At 39.8% G+C, this 18,455-nt stretch overlaps 1 protein-coding gene across 9 annotated transcripts in view; it reads right to left on the reverse strand.

Moving 5' to 3' along the window:
* KIF13A (kinesin family member 13A) overlaps positions 1–18,455 on the reverse strand; it is a 292,610-nt gene that overhangs the window by 85,766 nt on the left and 188,389 nt on the right. For all 9 annotated transcript variants that reach the window (XM_077492249.1, XM_077492248.1, XM_077492247.1 and 6 more), the window contains exons 7-11: positions 16,575–16,662; positions 10,019–10,153; positions 9,189–9,301; positions 5,027–5,138; positions 403–615 (exon numbers count right to left, since the gene is read on the reverse strand). In XM_077492249.1, coding sequence (XP_077348375.1) covers positions 403–615; positions 5,027–5,138; positions 9,189–9,301; positions 10,019–10,153; positions 16,575–16,662 — 661 coding nt within the window. The remainder of the gene's footprint in view (positions 1–402; positions 616–5,026; positions 5,139–9,188; positions 9,302–10,018; positions 10,154–16,574; positions 16,663–18,455) is intronic.

Genomic DNA, 18,455 nt, shown 5'->3' on the forward strand with positions numbered 1-18,455 from the left:
AAGTTGAAATCAATAGAGCCATCTGTTTCATAACATTTAACACAGCTACAATTTAAGATTTGTTAATAAGGAGTATAAAGCTATTTAGAAATCAACTGGGGCAAGAAATGTTATCCAAATAAGCTAACAAAATGGACTCCATTGACGAAAATAACATCAAATGACAATATCACGGAAAGACTACAATTATCAGTAAAGTATGGAAAGAAAAACAAAAATTATCAGTAAAACAGGATTATCACTGTAATACAGAATTACATTGTTTAGCTTCAGAAAAAAATAAGATCTTGGCTTTTTGTTAATATATGTTATTTCCACTTCCATATGCACTTGCATTTTTTTATTTTTTATGTATGGTAATATATTTTAATCTGACTATGCCTTTTGTATGTGAGTACTCACTTCTGCCTGTGACAGCTGTTCTTTGAGTTTATCCACCTCTTCTCGTAGTTCTCTGATAACTCTGGCATTAGGATCTTCATTCACCACAGCATGGTTGACTATCCTTTTAGCTCGATCAGCATACCGTAGTGTGGACAGGGTCTCTTCATAGTTATCTGCTGCTGGGCTTATTGTTGCTATCATAGCTGTCTTGCTGTTGCCTCCCAAATTGTCCTTTATGCCAAAGTGAAAGATTAAGATTAGTTAATTGCAACCAAGCCATGCCATTCATCCATTCAAAATAAATTATGTCTGTAAATGTTACATTTTTATCTATATTTATAATTGTATAAAGTTACTCAAATTATAAAATGTTTTACTAAATGGGACTTGTTTGTTTTTATGATTCACCTAATGAAAAAATATAGCAAAATCTAAATTAAATCAACCATCAAAGAGTGGTATTTTAAAAAAATCCACAAATGTTACTTAGCTAAGGTGGTGCAAACAAAGCACATGTGATGCAGGTCATCCTACTGTGCAAAGTAAAAATTTACTAGTAAACAATATTATAATGCCATAAGTGAATATGGACCAGACCCTAGGTTGAATTCATTACTGGTTTTTATATTCTGCATTATATGGCTATGAACTCTAATGCATCGTCGGATTTTCCGACGGGAAATGTTCAATGGGAGCTTGTTGTTGGAAATTCCGACCGCGTGTAGGCTCCATCGGACATTTTCCGTCGGAATTTCCAACAAACAAAATTTGAGATCTGGATCTCAGATCGTGTGTGCAAAATTCCAACGCACAAAGTTCCACACATGCTCACAATCAAGCAAAAGAACCGCACTGGCTATTGAATTTCAATTTTCTCGACTCGCCATACGTCACCGCGTTCTTGATGTTTAGAATTTCCGACAAGATTTGTGTGACCGTGTGTATGCAAGACAAGTTTGAGCCAACATTCGGCAGAAAAAAACATGGATTTTGATGTCGGAATGTCCAATCTTGTGTACACGGCATAGGACAACCAACAAAGAATAAACAGACAGCTGAAATAAAAGTATTAATAAAGTATTGAATGCCCTGCATGCATGCTATGGGATGGCACAATTATTGCACATTATTTTTGGCTTCTACTGAGTGACACAATTTTCTGTCTCTGACTCTGTAAAGGTTATGATTATAGTACAAAACTGATCAACATTTGTAAAAACTCTCGTCTGTTGATTTCCCTTTTACTATATTACCTTATATAACAGTTGGTGATACAAAACACAGAAAGTAAGCCCAATGCAACGCGGGGAAAAACTAGTATGTAAACAGTGATTTTAGAAACACATGTGTAAAGAGCATAACGGCACATGTATAAACTGTAATCAATTCCTCGTGAGTATATTGTCATCACACAACCAAAACGAACTCTGAGATATCATTTTCCTAGGTAAATCAGTATTCCATTACAGGTGAGGTCAATGCTGATCTGACAAGAACACCACCTATAGCCCATAATCTATGAATCCATGGAATAGTCCATAAGGAACATAAAAGTAAAATGTAAACTTGCAATATTCAAATTTTTTCCCAGTTCATTTTTATTTTTATTTTTTTTCGTTTTGGATTTTAATAAAATTGGAATACAAAGTCATTGCAATAGTACATGATGCAATTAAGAACAAAGCAAAAAAGACATGATTACATTTAAATCTGAAAAACAGATGTCTGTCCATGGAATAAATTGAATTTGTATTCAAACTGCAAGTAGTCGAAATAAAGAGTATACTTTAGGAAACTCCATGTCCTGGTTATTGTTTCTGTAATATTTAGGACAAATTGCACAACATTCATTTTATATAAAGAAGAAAAATATACTAAGGCCTCTTGCATACGATACTCCTGTTTGATCATCTACTTCTTCAGACGTTTGGATTCAGGTTGTCCATGTCAATGGACAGATCCGTGATAATTGCGCTCAAACGTGCGTAAATGCCTGCATTTGCGCGCATGAGGTGTAAATCACTGTCCAAAAATGCAGATTTTCCTTTTTATTTTTTTTACTGAAGAATACACATTGCTTGTTTACGCGCCTGTGTCCATAGGCACATTACAATTAATGGGCTGTATTTTAGCTCAGTAAAAAAATAAGCTGTACTAAGCTTTTTAAAGCTGCAGTGTGCAAGAGGCCTAAAAATCCAAAAAAGAACGGTTATAAAACAAAGAATTGATTTGTTGTTCAGGGTAAATGAAGGAGAAAGTGCAATGGACATTTTCTGAACACATGCTTAGGTACACATATTTTAGGTATGATATATGAAACAGAAGAATCTGAGTTAGGATAGGCAGGTATATTACTTGAACGTACAAGTACATTAATGTCTGTATTATTGTTGGGTTAAACATCTAAATGTAGGCAAATCTCTGTTGGCCAACAAGCAGGACCATATCTTAAGGTCCTGAGGATATCTGTATTGGTCATATGCTACCAGGGTCTCCCCCACAAATATTTAATTAAGAATTTGTGACCATTCTGCTAATTCCAGTTAGTGGAATTGTCTAGAAACTGGCACTCTGGTGGCTAGAAGACAATGGCACAAATAGTTCGATTCATTTTGGAAAAAGAACCTGGTAACATGGACTTTTTGGGGGTGCAAAACCTTTGTCCAAAATGTGTCAATTTGGGGCAATTCCACCTTATTAGCTATTGATGGATATATGTGGATTAGTTCTAATGGAGTTAGATGCCATAAAGCAGTGGTTTCCAGCTTCTTTACCACTTGTGTACCCCTGGACAACCCATTTCCATAAATCATAATCACCTAACCCCTGCTTACCACCTGCTAAAAGCAGCCAAACTAAAATTAAACGGGTGGCTGGCCCTCATAGGTAGCCAGTCCACCTGCACCATGGAAGCGCACAATGTTGAGTTGCCCTGCCGTCTAGCATGGATAAGGTGGGGAAGAACACCAGTGACCATATTGACTGTGGGTAGATGAGTAGACCTGGCAGCAATGTTTGCAGTCACACTGGCTTTTTTTTTGTATAACCCTAAAACATCCTGGCACCTTCAACATGGCCCTCCCACCTTGTCATATAGCAAAATATTTTCCTAGACCTTTCTTCCATCAACAGCCCATACAGCATAGAACTTATGCGCAAGAGGAATGCATCTAAAAGGGGAAGGGTCAATCAGGGTGAGAGTTTGTGGTTTGTGTACACCAAGGAAACTCCTAAACTGTCTTGGTGCATTGGACTAGGTGATGGTGGATGTCAATCTTTGCAGTCTAGAAGCGTAGTCGACTATGATGGATGTTTCCACCCCTGGACCAAAGATCGGACTGTCGAATAAAGACGTGAGGAAACCTATTCTGAGAAGCAGTTTTAGGTACTACAAAATTGCTCCAGATTGTAAGGGGAGGCAAAGATAAATAACAATCCAAATAGTTGGGACGCTGTGTAAAATCTACATAAAAACAGTGTGCGATGATCTGCAAATCTCATAAACCCATATTATATTCACAACAGAAAATAGAAGACATATCAAATGTTTAAACTGAGAAAATGTACCATTTTAAGAGAAATTTAAGGTCATTTTGAAATTGATGATAGCAACACCTCTCAAAAAAGGTGGGACACGGCAACAAAACGTTGCCAAAGTAAGTAGGAAGTAACAAGGAAGACCCGGAAGGTTAATTGGTAACAGGTCATCACATGATATAACATGATTGGTTACAAAAAGGGCATTTAAACATTTTATATGATTTCTATTTTCTATTGTGAATAAAATGTGGGTTTATAAGATGTGTAAATCATTGCATTCTGTTTTTATGTAGATTTTACACAGCATTCCAACTTTTTTAGAATTGTGGTTGTAAAGAAAGGCTGAGTAGTGAGGACACTGTGAGGGGGGGGGGGGGGGGGGGGTAATTGATCCACAGAAGTGACAGCAAGTCTACTGGGCATAGATCATATTTTAATTGTGTTATATGTTAGTCAGAATGGTTGTAAAACCAGTCCACTACATGATTCAAAAGGGCAGCTTTGTACTAAATTTCAAAGTATGGATGCCAGATTAAACGGATTGTGAGGGATCTGAGATGGGAAGAAGGTTGGGAATCTTTATCAGTAGTTTTGGATAAATTGCAGCGGGCGAGGTGATTTCCAGAGACAGCCACAATGAAGGCTAGAAAACAGTTGGATAACAGAGTATAATATAGGTAAGTGGGATGGGGTTAAAAGGTCCACTTAAAAGGGAAATTGATTTGTAGTTGGGATTGCTTGATCAAGGATAGAGTGACATGACAGGTAGGATGTCTAGATTTGAAGAAGTTCATTTGAAAATTGCTTCAGGAACCAAATAAGTGAAATATGCAGATCTTAGTCAGTGGGTGGGTTATGAACATCAAAATAACTGCAGTTCTTAATCATGGTAGTCATGTTAAGTATAGCTTAGGGAAGAGAACTGTTTTTGCAGATAATATCCAAAAGGTGTTAAGAACTACTAACATTTCAACTGTTCTACCACATAATTATCCTATACCCACAAGGTATAAGATGTTTGTATGATTAAAGGAGTGACACAATTATTACAAGAATATGTGATCTATGATGTAGGAATAGATATTGGAACTTGTGTTATTACCTTAAGAAGCCATGTTAGCACAGAATCTCTGTAAGGCACAAATTTGTTCTTCCCTTTCCCTGCAGCTTGATCGGCCAAAGAAGATATAACCAAACCCAAAGTTGTTAGTGACCTGGGTGGACAGATGCACATCTGTTAAAATGCAGATATATCGAATGCTATGCAGAATTATGGAATTAAAATGCCAGAATCTTCCATGACAACTCCCTGAGATCCCACCTACAGGATTAAGGATGTTTTCAGCAATGAAGATCTGAAATACACATTCGAATTTTCCAGTAATTTTCCCATTTGATACAAATGGTCCATAACACACTAAACCGAGCAGGTGGAATTGTTTCAGGTTACGGTGTTTGTCAGGAAAGAATTAAAAGAAATTGTCATATCAAGTTTACAGATGAAATCTACCAATCAATTAAAATGTATCATTAATATTGAACCCCAGGTAGAAATAAAAAAACACCAACAAATGCAACATAAAGGCAAGTATAAAAAATTATTGAATATATTTTTTGTGACTAGGGAACCTACCTAAATTTGTTATGAAGCTGACCTAAGCCCTAAAGCAACAATACTTACACTTGGAGAGGCAATATTAATATTTAGGAAACAGAATGAAAAGATGGCATCCTCATAGCCGGGTTGTGTTCTTGACCAAGCTGTTTGAAAGTACTTCAAATGTTCATCTGCTTTTAACATTCAATCTTGGAATGAATGTATTTTCCCAAACAAAAACCACATTCGCTGTTAGAAATGTATTAATTAAAAAAAAAAATTCTGTGCTATTCCTTAAAATATTCTTGCCACTGCGGTCAAAAACAAATGTCAATTTAACCCCAATAAAATATAGAAAATCGAACAAACTTTCTAAAAAACATAACATTTTTAACTAAATTCAACTAGTGTATACCCAGCTCTACTTACGTTGAGCCATCTAGAGTGAAGATAGTCAAACTGCAGGGGCGTAGATAAGGGGGGGGGGGGGGTCAGGGGTGTTCAAACCCCCCCAGAGCATCCTGGCAAAATGCCCAGACATTGTCTCTGCCATTTAGCCTCAGCATCAGCACAGTAGAAGCAGTCAGAGTTTCAGGAAGGGCAGCAGCCAGCCCCCCTTCTATTGTGCCCCATCCCTTCAGTTTAACCGCTTGGTGACCGTGCTATAGCCGAATGACGGCTACAGCGCAGCTCGATAACTCTCGCTCTCACACGCCCCCTGGGGAGCATACCTGGGAATAGCGGTCGTTTGCCATGTGATCACTCCGTCAAATGATGGAGCGATCACTTGTAAACAAACCAGCGTCACGTCCGATTCCTCTCTCCCCTCTCTGTACAGATCGGTACAGTGAGAGGGAAGAGATCAGTGGCAGCAGTGCTGTGGGCTGGATGTGTAGTGACCACAGCGCTGATAAGTTCCCATTCCAGCCATCCATCCATACTCAGCCATCCATGCTGAGCATACCCATCCATACTCAGCATACCCATCCATACTCAGCATACTCATCCCTCCATGCTCAGCCATCCATACTCAGCATACTCATCCATCCATCCATGCTCACCCATCTATACTCATCCATACTCAGCATACTCATCCATCCATCCATACTCAGCATACTCATCCCTCCATGCTCAGCCATCCATACTCAGCATACTCATCCATCCATCCATGCTCACCCACCTATACTCATCCATACTCAGCATACTCATCCATCCATCCATATTCAGCCATCCATACTCAGCATACTCATCAATCCATCCATGCTCAGCTATCCATACTCATCCATCCATGCTTAGCCATCCATCCATCCTCAGCAATACTCATCCATCCATCCATGCTCAGCCATCCCATCCACCCCCATCCATAATTAGCCATACCCATCTATACCCAGCCATACCCAGCTATATTCAGCCATACCCAGCTATACTCAGCCGTACCCAGCCATACTCAGCCGTACCCAGCTATACTCAGCCATACCCAGCCATCCCATCTATAACCAGCCATACTCAGCCATACTCATTTGTACTCAGCCATACCCGGCCATACTCAGCCATACTCATTCACGCTCAGTCATCCCATCCATACTCAGCCATCCCCATCCATGGCTCATCCATCCCCATTCATGCTCATCAATACCATATAAGTTCTCATCCATGCCACTACAGTGCCTAACAAAAGTGTAATAGGTAGTCCAATTAGATTTGAAACGTATGCCCCTAGAACACCTGACAGTGTTCTCTGCATGTTGGGCCTCTCTATGTGGCCACGTTGTGGAAAAGTCTCACACATGTGGTATCACCATACTCAGGAGGAGTAGAAAAATCTATTTTGGGGTGTAATTTTTGGAATGTACATGCTAGGCGTTAGAAACATTATGTAAATCGGCAACATTATATATAAAAAAATGCGTTTTCATTTTCTTTTCACATTTTCTAAAAACTCGTAGAAAAAAAATTACATTTTCAAAAGACTCATTATGCCTCATAGACTATACATTGGGGTATTTTCTTTCCAAAATGGGGTCATTTTTGGGGCGTTTCCATTGTCCTGGTTCTCCAGGGCCTTCAAAAGTGCAAGGGGTAGTCATGAAATTATGTGTGTAATTTATGCTCCAAGAACGCCTGATGGCATGCTGAGCCTCTGTATGTGGCCACACTGTGTAAAAGTCTCACACATGTGGTATCGTCATACTCAGGAGGAATAGTATAATATGTTTTGGGGTGTAATTTTGTGCTATGTATATGGTGTGTGTGAGAAATAAGCTGCTAATATAACAATTCTGTGAAAAAAATAAATAAAAAAAAACCTTCATTTTGCAAAGAATTGTGGGAAAAAATTACAACTTCATAAAACTCACCATGCCTCTAACTAAATACCTTGGAATGACTACCTTCCTAAAAGGGGTCATTTGGGGGGTATTTGTACTTTTCTGGCTTGTTAGGGTCTCAAGAAATTACAGTGCATCAGGTGTCGTCAGTGCTTCAGGTGTGATCAATTTTCAGAGATTGGCACCATAGCTTGTGGACTCTTTCACAAAGACCAAATAATATACAATGGTTTGGGTTATTTTTACCAAAGATATGTAGCAGTATAAATTATGGACAAAATATATGAATAAAAATTACTAATTTGCAAAATTTTTATTTTTTTTACAGAATTTTCAGTCTTTTTTCTTGTATAGCGCAAAAAATTAAAAACAGCAGTGATTAAATACCACCAAAAGAAAGCTCTATTTCTGTGAAAAAAAGGACAAAAAATTCATATAGGGTGAGTAATTGTCATTCAAAATGTGAGAGCAACGAAAGCTGAAAATTGGTCTGGATAGGAAGGGGGTTTAAGTGCCCAGTGGTTAAGTGGTTAATAAGGGGTCCTCCTGAAAAGCATGAAATTACTGCTAGGTTTCAGATGTCTGCAATTGACAGTGCACAGTTGAAGGAACTCCTAGAATCCTCCTAAAGGTATCATATGACACAGTCGAAGGGAGACTGGAGATGCAGAACTTTTCCTACTTCTGGTGCCATGCTGAATCTGAGGCCTGGTAAGTGGGGAGGCATCAATTTTCTGTTTTAGGAAGGAGAAAATAAGAATTCCAGGCTGGGGGAGTTTCTTTTGGTGGAAGGTTAAGGAAAGGGGGGTGGGTTTGCTTTTGGAGAAGGGGGATTTCTTGTTTACAGGGGGACAGAATATCGAACGGCTGAGGAGTGTGGTGACATCATGGGTGGGACCAGACCTGACTTACCACGCTCCTCAGCCACTCGATATTCTGCCATGGCCATTGCTGCAGCATTTTATATGACAACGTGCTTGTTTTTATCATTGATAATGTGAGTGCATCTTTTCTACTCAATAAACCACATAATCATCTGTTCTATCCCTCACCTGTTGGATTCTGATTTGATGGGACACTGGAATTTATTTTTCTTCTTTTATTAACTTTTGTCTTTTTGGATGCTTTATGGACTTCTTTTTTTGATGAACACATTATTATACCCCTTTTTTGTTTTGTTTTTATCACATTTACCTCTCACAGTGTTTATCAAATTTTTGAGATCATGCTATACATGCTCATTGAGTGATAGCGTTCCACTATATGTATATTGACAAAAATGCATTAACTGTTCATTAAAAAATACACAGATAAAAAAAACCACAGAAAAGGGTTCCTACTTGTTGATGTTGCTTCCTTCCTTAAGACGTTCTCCTGCAGCACCAGTTTTGGAAACTCTCTCGCTGCCAGCCAAATCCACCAAGCTCACTTTACTGACTCGCTCTCCAGAATTCTACACATAAGTTAATGAGAATATTCAGTATACATGTATACACATCTAAACTGATTTTATTGTTCTCTAGCAAGATCTGGTTAAAAACCTAAAAACAACTCCACTCACAATGGACCTCCATTTTGAAATGAATGCAGGAACCTAATCCTAAATGGATTTTTACTGCACTATGCTACAGGAAATCTCACCCTATCCCCAACACAATCAGTAATGCAAAACTGAACTTTGACATTTATTAGTTTTCTGGAAAATCCAATAGGGAGCGCATAATGCAGTATTTCTATGACCAGCTCCCCTTGTAAATTCTTTATAAGAAAACATTAAGAAATCATATGTCCTGCTGGAAAGAACACCTCAAATAAAAGCCAGGCTCACACCATCACAGCTGTGCTGGAGGTTTTTGGACATCTACTAGCATGGGCATCAAATGACAGTAAACAAGCAGGATTTAAAACATGTCACCATCTTCCCAAAATGTTGCTGTCTTTTGAACTTTATTTTAATGGTATGATGTTTTCACTGGATGTAATATGTTACCCAGCTCGAACTATGAATGAGCTCAGAATGGCACATTATGTAGCATATAGCATGGTTGTTCCAAATAATTTGATCTATACAAAACTATACAAAAGAAGACATTGAGATTATACATAGTAATCATGTTTGTTTGAGACATAACTGATAATAACTGATAAGAATTCTGTGGCACACACTTACACCAGACTGATGGTCATACAAGGTTTGGGTGACAATGATGTTGAATACAGCATGTGATCGGCTGCTTTCTTCATTCATGTTAGTTGCAGCAACAGTTCGAGATTTGTTTCCTTCGGACATTAATGACTCAATATCCTAATAAACAAAAAAGTTACAGAATTAAAAATAAAATATGTAATTATAATTAGTTGAACCACGGAGAACAGTTTAGAGCCCTAAAAGTAATGATTTGCATAATCCTGGACTATAAGAGCAGCAGTGGCGACAAACATGGACAAGTAAGTACAAGCAAATGTTGCATATGAGAGAGAAAAAAAGACAGACTACAATGATTTATGAGAAGTCCATCTCTCCTGCCAAAATATTAATTGGGGTTTGTATCACTGAGCTGTGGGCATCAGTTTAAAATCAGTTTGAGATGCATCGTTGATCATTTAAAATTAATTGACAGGTACATTTGACCTGCAGTTGAAAACCTTCTATCCTCCATTTAACCAGCTCTAAGTAGGGTTTCCATTGCTATAGACTTGTATCGAAACACAAAACTTATCTGAAGTGCACAAAAGCCTATCAACTAAAGCCCTAAGTTTCATGACCTCCACAGCGGAAAAGCAGTGAGCCAAGATTCTTCTCTACCCCAGTTTTTCTCAACCTTTGTTCCAGTCAAAGCACTCGTCAAAATTCTGCACAATCACAAGGTACCCCATTCCAGAGAGACAGGGGATGGTCAAACAAGGATGATATGCAGAAGGCCGATATCCTCCTTACCAACAGATGACTTAATTGGGTGTTAGGGTGGTGGCAGCTATAAGGTTGTAATGGTGCACAATGAAAACCTGTGGTTTTAACTAAAAGGCAGACCTGATACACCCGCTGACCCATATACAATTTTTAGACAATTTGTAGGTATTTTGCCAAGGCACCCCTGAAGAAACCTGGTTGAAAAATACTGCTCTACCGTACCGACTGAATGAATGAAGCACGATGATGATTAATCCCTGTCCTCTCCCCTGTAGTCAACATGTTCAGACTCCTTGTAGATGATATCCTTAAGGGGAAACAATCTTGGCGTCTTAAGCCGGCCATATATAGTTCAAATCTCGGCCGGACAAGATTTGAACCATCAATGGGCAGGCTTATTATGCCAAAGTCAATCCACTGATTGACTTGGCTACAAACAGCATGTCGGATCGGATTTGTACATGTAATTATTGCTAGTGGCTATAGCCAGTAGCAATAGCCACTGTGTTCTCCCTGCAGCCCCCCCCCCCCGTTTCCAGGAGAACACAATAGTTCTATGGGAGGAATTCCCTCATCAACACTGACTGTGTTGATGCAGGAATCAATGGATTTTCTTTCCTGCAAACTATGGTGAAGGATGGACATAGAGAAACAAACAAATCCTTCTCTAGTTTGCACATGCAAAGCATTATAGACACGAGCAGAATCCTAAGTAATTGATCAAGCCTTTATAAAAACATATATGTGACAAATAAACATGCAAAATCAACAGTGCTAAGAAAATATTAAAGTAATATAAAAATTACTCTGTAGTAATTTGTTTCGGCAAAATGTAAACGGTTATCTTGCCATACCTTTTTAAAGCCAGAACAAGTTGTACATGACCAAAAATATCACACTTTGTTTTACATAAGCCCTTTACTGCAGGGTTTATAATGTTATCGTTGGCTAAAAACTCTGTCTGGCAATTTAAGATTACCCATGCATGAAACATCACTGTTAAAAAGTTAATTGACCTTGAAAACTGCCAATGCGGACATCCCCTAAACAGAAGTCAATAGCATGATTAGTTTATTACATTGCGTTGCCTCTTGCTGGGACACAAACAATCGGCTTAGCGCTAATCAATTTAAAGAGGAGATCTCTCAGCCAAGTGGTGTTAGCCAGTTTATATTTAATTGGCTAAAAGATTATCAGAGCATATTAGGTACATGTCACGTTATAATTAAGCACTAGTATTTATTTGCTGCCGCTGCAATAGATTTGCTTCGTGCCTTGGTTTCTTTCTCCAGCAGACATTTTTATCTCTGAGTGATACATTTACCATTGCTTTGGCTGCTGCCTGGTTAACAGACCTAAAACAGGAAGTATACATTGTTTTTCACATAGCAAGTACATTAAGGTCACAGAGGTACACAGTTGAAGCCAAACTCCAGAGGTAGGTTGAAGGTAGCTTTGAGACTCAAACCTGACTTAGCTTCTCATCTCAGGCAGTGATCTAGCAACCAAACCTTGGGAGCTTACTCCCTTAAGTTGGCTGTTTTGCTGCCTGCAAACTGAACTATTAGCAAAAAAAGATATAGAAGTAAAATTGCTAATTGTGACTTTCCCCTGAAACATATGCCTTTATCTTTTCCAGGACAAAATTATTTTGGGCATGTAACCACAATCACAAGCCTTCATTAATCCTCTTCAATAATCTTACTTCTAATAAATCATGAGCATTTCCCTACTGGTAACATGGCCATTGCTGCATGAGTAAACCTTTTCAACATATCTTGCTGTTCAAAAAAATAAATGTCCACCAAAAGAAAAGCCTCATGAAGGGACTTTTACAAGTTAGTGTAAAGGGAAAAAAACACATCTACTATAACAACAACAGTGAAAGAATATATTTCATTATGAAGGCTGCAGTGGAAGAAACAATGGGGGTTATTTACGAAAGCCAAATTCACTTTGCACTGCAAATGCACTTGGAAGTAAAGTCGTTGTAGATCCGAGGGGGACATGCAAGTAAAATAAAAAACAATATTTTAGCTTGCACATGATTGGATGATAAAGTGGATTTGCCTTTTGTAAATAACCCCCAATGAGTTAGATTGGCTGCTTCTGGAAATGGGCTAGTGCCTAAGATAGTATCACACAGTGCTCACCACTAAGGTTCAAATACTTGAAAAACGAGGAAGCAACATACATAAAATAGAGGTTCCTGTTTGGTTTCCTGAATAAGCATGAGGGACACTTGGGTAATGACAGCAACCAGCTGAGCGTTGCTGACATCAAAATGCCCAAGTGACTTTTCTTAAACAATGTCTATTTTTTGATGCTGCTTCTCATAACCTTAGCTCAAGATGCTGACTAGGGATGAGCTTCGAGTTCGAAAAGCCGGAACACCCTATACAAGTCTATGGGAGAAATCTAAAGTGCTCATTTTAAAGGGTAATATACAAGTTACTGTCCTAAAAAGTGTTTGGGGACCTGGGTCCTGCCCCAGGGGATCAATGCAAAAAAAAGTTTTAAAAACGGCCGTTTTTTCAGGAGCAGTGATTTTAATAATGATTAAAGTGAAACAATAAAAATGTAATATTCCTTTAAATTTCGTAGCTGGGGGGTATCTATAGTATGCCTGTGAAGGGGCGCATGTTTCTGGTGCTTAGAACTGTCCCTGCACAAAGTGTAATTTGTGCAGGAAAAAAAGTCTTTTAAAATCACTTGCGGCTAAATTGTCGGCTCCCCGTAATACAGAGAACACTCAATGAGTGTTCTCTGTATTAGCCAACAATTAATTCATTCATTGATAAAAAATAAAAAAATAAAAAGCGTGGGGGTTCCACTAAATTCAATTACCAGGCCCTTCAGGTCTGACATGGATATTAAGGGGAACCCCGTGTCAAATGAAAAAAAAAAAATTGACGTGGGGGTCCCCCTAAATATCCATACCAGACCCTTCAGGTCTGATATGGATATTAAGGGGAACCCCGCATCAAATTAAAAAAAAATTGACGTGGGGGTCCCCCTAAAAATCCATACCAGACCCTTTATCCGAGCACGCAACCTGGTAGGCCGCAGGAAAAGAGGGGGGACGAGAGAGCGGCCCCCCTCCCTCCTGAACCGTACCAGGCCACATACCCTCAACATTGGGAGGATGCTTTGGGGGTCTGTGACCCCTCAAAGCACCTTGTCCCCATGTTGATGAGGACAAGGGCCTCATCCTCACAACCCTGGCCGGTGGTTGTGAGGGTCTGCGGGCGGGGGGCTTATCAGAATCTGGAAGCCCCCTTTAACAAGGGGACCCCCAGATTCCGGCCCCCCCTGTTTGAAATGGTAAGGGGGTACCCTACCATTTCATAAAGAAAGTGTAAAAATGGTTAAATAAGACAAACACACTTTTAAAAAATTCCTTTATTAAAAATAAAAAAATAAAAAAAGATTCCAGCGGTGCTAATCCACTCTTGCTATCCAGCGACAAATCTCCGGGGTCCAGCGATGGATGATCATATCCAGCGACAGGGGGATCTCTCAGTCCAGCGCTGTCCATACATCCGTCTTCTGTCTCCAGTGCGGAAACACTGCGGAGATCCCAGCGCTGACATTTCTTATATTAGTAGGGCGGGGCCACCCGTCACCTGACCCCGCCCCCTCTGACGCTGGTGAAGGGAGCCAGGGGTTCCCCAGTGACGTATGGGTGACCCCGCCCCCTCTGATGTAACGGAAACCTGCGTCCTCATCAACCCTTGTCCTCATCAACATGGGGACAAGGTGCTTTGAGGGGTCACAGACCCCCAAAGCATCCTCCCAATGTTGAGGGTATGTGGCCTGGTACAGTTCAGGAGGGAGGGGGGGCCGCTCTCTCGCCCCCCCCTCTTTTCCTGCGGCCTGCCAGGTTGCATGCTCGGATAAAGGGTCTGGTATGGATTTTTAAGGGGACCCCCACGTCAATTTTTTTTTAAATTTGATGCGGGGTTCCCCTTAATATCCATATCAGACCTGAAGGGTCTGGTATGGATATTTAGGGGGACCCCCACGTCAATTTTTTTTTAAATTTGACACGGGGTTCCCCTTAATATCCATGTCAGACCTGAAGGGCCTGGTAATTGAATTTAGGGGAACCCCCACGCTTTTTTTTTTATCAATGAATGAATGAATTGTCGGCTAATACAGAGAACACTCATTGAGTGTTCTCTGTATTACGGGGAGCCAACAATTTAGCCGCAAGTGATTTTAAAAGACTTTTTATCCTGCACAAATGACACTTTGTGCAGGGACAGTTCTAAGCACCAGAAACATGCGCCCCTTCACAGGCATACTATAGATACCCCCCAGCTACGAAATTTAAAGGAATATTACACTTTTATTGTTTCACTTTAATCATTATTAAAATCACTGCTCCTGAAAAAACTGCCGTTTTTAAAACTTTTTTTTGCATTGATCCATGTCCCCTGGGGCAGGACCCAGGTCCCCAAACACTTTTTAGGACAGTAACTTGCATATTACCCTTTAAAATTAGCACTTTAGATTGTGAACGTTTGAGTCCCATAGACTTTAATAGGGTTCTAAAGTTCACACGAAGTTTAGGTCTCTTCGCAGGTTCTGGTGCGAACCGAACAGGGGGGTGTTCGGCTCATCCCTAATGCTGACCATAGTAACCAATTACTTTTGTATATGAAAGGGCATGTGACTGCACTTGTGCTTTGCGATTGGCCCAGAACTGCCACATGAGGTAATGGAGAGTTTTCAGGCTTGAAACTAAAGCAGCATAGAAAAATGTACATAGCTGGAGAGAAAGGCATGGATCGGTTGCTTTGCCCTCCATGGGAAAAACACAACTTCACATTAATATGGCAATCATGAGACTTTTAACCACAGCCTTGGGAAAATATAAAACAAACTTTAAATTTAGCTATGTATGCCTTCAAAAGTCATGTAAAACCTTTTTAGTTCATCTAGAGCAAGGGTCTCAAAACTTTCTAAACAAAAGGCCAGTTCGTGGTCAATGGAAGCAGAAAATGTCACAGTATCAGTGGGAATAAACAAGGTCTCATCTTTAGTATTAGGGGAATTATTAGTGCCCCATCGTTGATAGCATTGGGGGGATTAGTGCCCCATCATTGGTGTCAGTGAGAGGAATAGTGCCCCATAGTTGGTCTCCGTGGGAGGAATAGTGCCTCATTGTTGGTGTCAGTGAGAGGAATAGTGCCCCATCCCCATCACTGGTGTCAGTAGGGGGAATAGTGCCCCATCATTGATGTCATTGGAAAATAAAATCATCATTGGTGGCAGTGGGAGGAATAGTGCCCCATTATTGATGGCAGTGCAAGAATTCTAGCCCTATTGTTGGTGTGAGTAGAAGAAATAGTGCCTAAGGCAAGCAAAGAGCTGCATTCGGGGCCACAGTTTGGAGACCACTGATCTAGAGTGATTAGGGGGTTTACAGGAGGAAGAGCCATCAGAATGAGTGCAACCAGCTTGCTGATGTTCATTAGAACTCCATAAGAAAAGCAGGAGGTGAAACATAAGCACATATACTGCACAGCTGCTGACTCTGAAAAGTGTCACTCTCCATGGTAGACAAAACAATACCACTGCAGAAATGGCTCCAACACATAAGTATGTGCATTGCCTTATAAATTAAAAGGGTGTACATAATTTTTTGGTGGGCATTCCTCTGTAAATAATAAAAAAGATGCAAAGAACAATCGTGTTCTGTATTTTATGGCAACCAATCAGTTCAGCTTTCAAAATAGTTATAACACTTTTAATGTTTGTTTGTTTAGTACACACACATTATTATATAAAGAATATGTCAAAAACTTGCCTCAAATGTTGTTACTGCTAATTGGGATAAACCATCCACATATGGTCCCAACACCTTGTGCTCTCGAACTTTAAGGGAATGTCGACTTCTGTAAGAAAGCATATATCAGGTAAATAATTAAACTTCATTATAGTGATGCATAATGAATACAAATAAACATATGTAACACTGAGAACACAGTTACATTATATTAGCAAATTACACATATATTAACGGACAAGGTTGGTACAAGAGGTAAGGACTCAATGACTTATGCACCAAGTGACTTTGATCAGTACAAATTTAGAAGAATTACCCTTTTAAAAATGATTACAAATGTATTTTTCAATAATTTTTGTATATACACTAGTAAATCTAAACCTTCCTGGCCACAAGTGGGATCACAATTGCCACAATTCAATATATGCAAGGCTCAGCTTTGCATTTAGATTATGCTGTCCTTTATTCCAGCTGCCAGGACAACAATTCACAGGTCTGGTTTCCTGAGCGAATGAGATACTTTTTTGTTCTGAGACTTCCAGTGATTGTCCGACTTGTCCTGTGTGTTGCAGACACTAAAGACTGCAACAGAAATGGAAAAGGAAAGACGGCGCAAGAATCGAAACATGTACAGCATAAATGGTTAAAATTTGGATGGATGAAAAAACATTATAACAATTATTATAATATTAAAAGGTAATTGGTGAGCAACAAGTCCCAGCAAATGATGATGAGGATTGATAATAAGCACCAGCGGCAGCTCCTTTGGTTGTAAAAGCAAACTCTGGAAGACAGGATAAAAAGGAAAACAAGGTGCGCCAGACTAAGTGCAGTATATTGGAAACGATTTAATCAAAACAAAGCCAAATGGCTACTCACACAACATCGGTGAGGTACGAACGTATAGTCATACGTCACTCCTGATTTATGGACTTCTCCGAGTGCGTTCCACGCTGAGACGCTCTCCGACAAGCAGGAACCAGGCTGGTCCTGTTCATCTCCCTGCTGAGCCATCAGCTGCAGCCTGCTGGGACACCCCTCTGGATACAGCCCCAGACCTTATAGAGACCACCGTTTCTCACTGATGTTATGCGAGTAGCCATTTGTTTTGAATAAATAGTTTCCAATATACTGCACTTAGTCTGGCGCACCTTGTTTTCCTTTTTATACTAAAGAGAGCAATACTGTCACATACTTCTGTGCTACATTGGGTGTGAAAAGCTATCTGAAGGGATTCCCTGTTGCTAAAGCCTGGTACACATAGGCTGAATGTCGGGAGACATTGGGCGGTTAAAAAAAAAAATGCCCGACATTTGGCCCGTGTGTTTGTCGGTCTGTTTGGCTGGCTTCTGTCGGACGTGCATATTAGAAAGCCAACAGTCGACCGCCTCTCAATCGGCACTCTCAGCCAATGGCAGAGAACGCTGATAGAAGTATTCTGGCAGGGGGGCTGCCCCCTTGTCAGAACACAAAGGCTCAGCGGGGGAGGTAGTTGCATAGTTAGTACAGCGGCTCCGACCGAAGAGGCTGGACGTTTTGGATCTCAATCAAGGTAGTCTGCTTAGCCCTCAATTTGCCCTATACTTTCTTATAAATACCTTTCACAATGATATTATATGCATAAGATAGATTTAATAAACTATATCACTGAATAGATTCACTTGTTGAAATCCTGACCTACAGTTGCTCTAGTGAAAAAAAAAAAAACTGGAACAGGGAGAGAAGCAGTATTGCAACTGGTTAGAAAGGAAAACATGGCTCAGATCCAGAAAGTAGATGGAGAAGGAGGGCCAACAGAAGTGGGGTATGCGTTAATCGACAGGAGCAGAAAAATGATGCATACGTGCCCCCCAGTTAAGAGAAAACAATGAGGCTAATGCCCCGTACACATGAGCAGAAAAA

The sequence above is a fragment of the Lithobates pipiens genome, unplaced genomic scaffold (genome assembly GCF_037356315.1).
Source record: "Lithobates pipiens isolate NorthernLeopardFrog02 unplaced genomic scaffold, aLitPip1_a1.2 Scaffold_19, whole genome shotgun sequence".
Classification (NCBI taxonomy): Eukaryota; Metazoa; Chordata; class Amphibia; order Anura; family Ranidae; genus Lithobates; species Lithobates pipiens.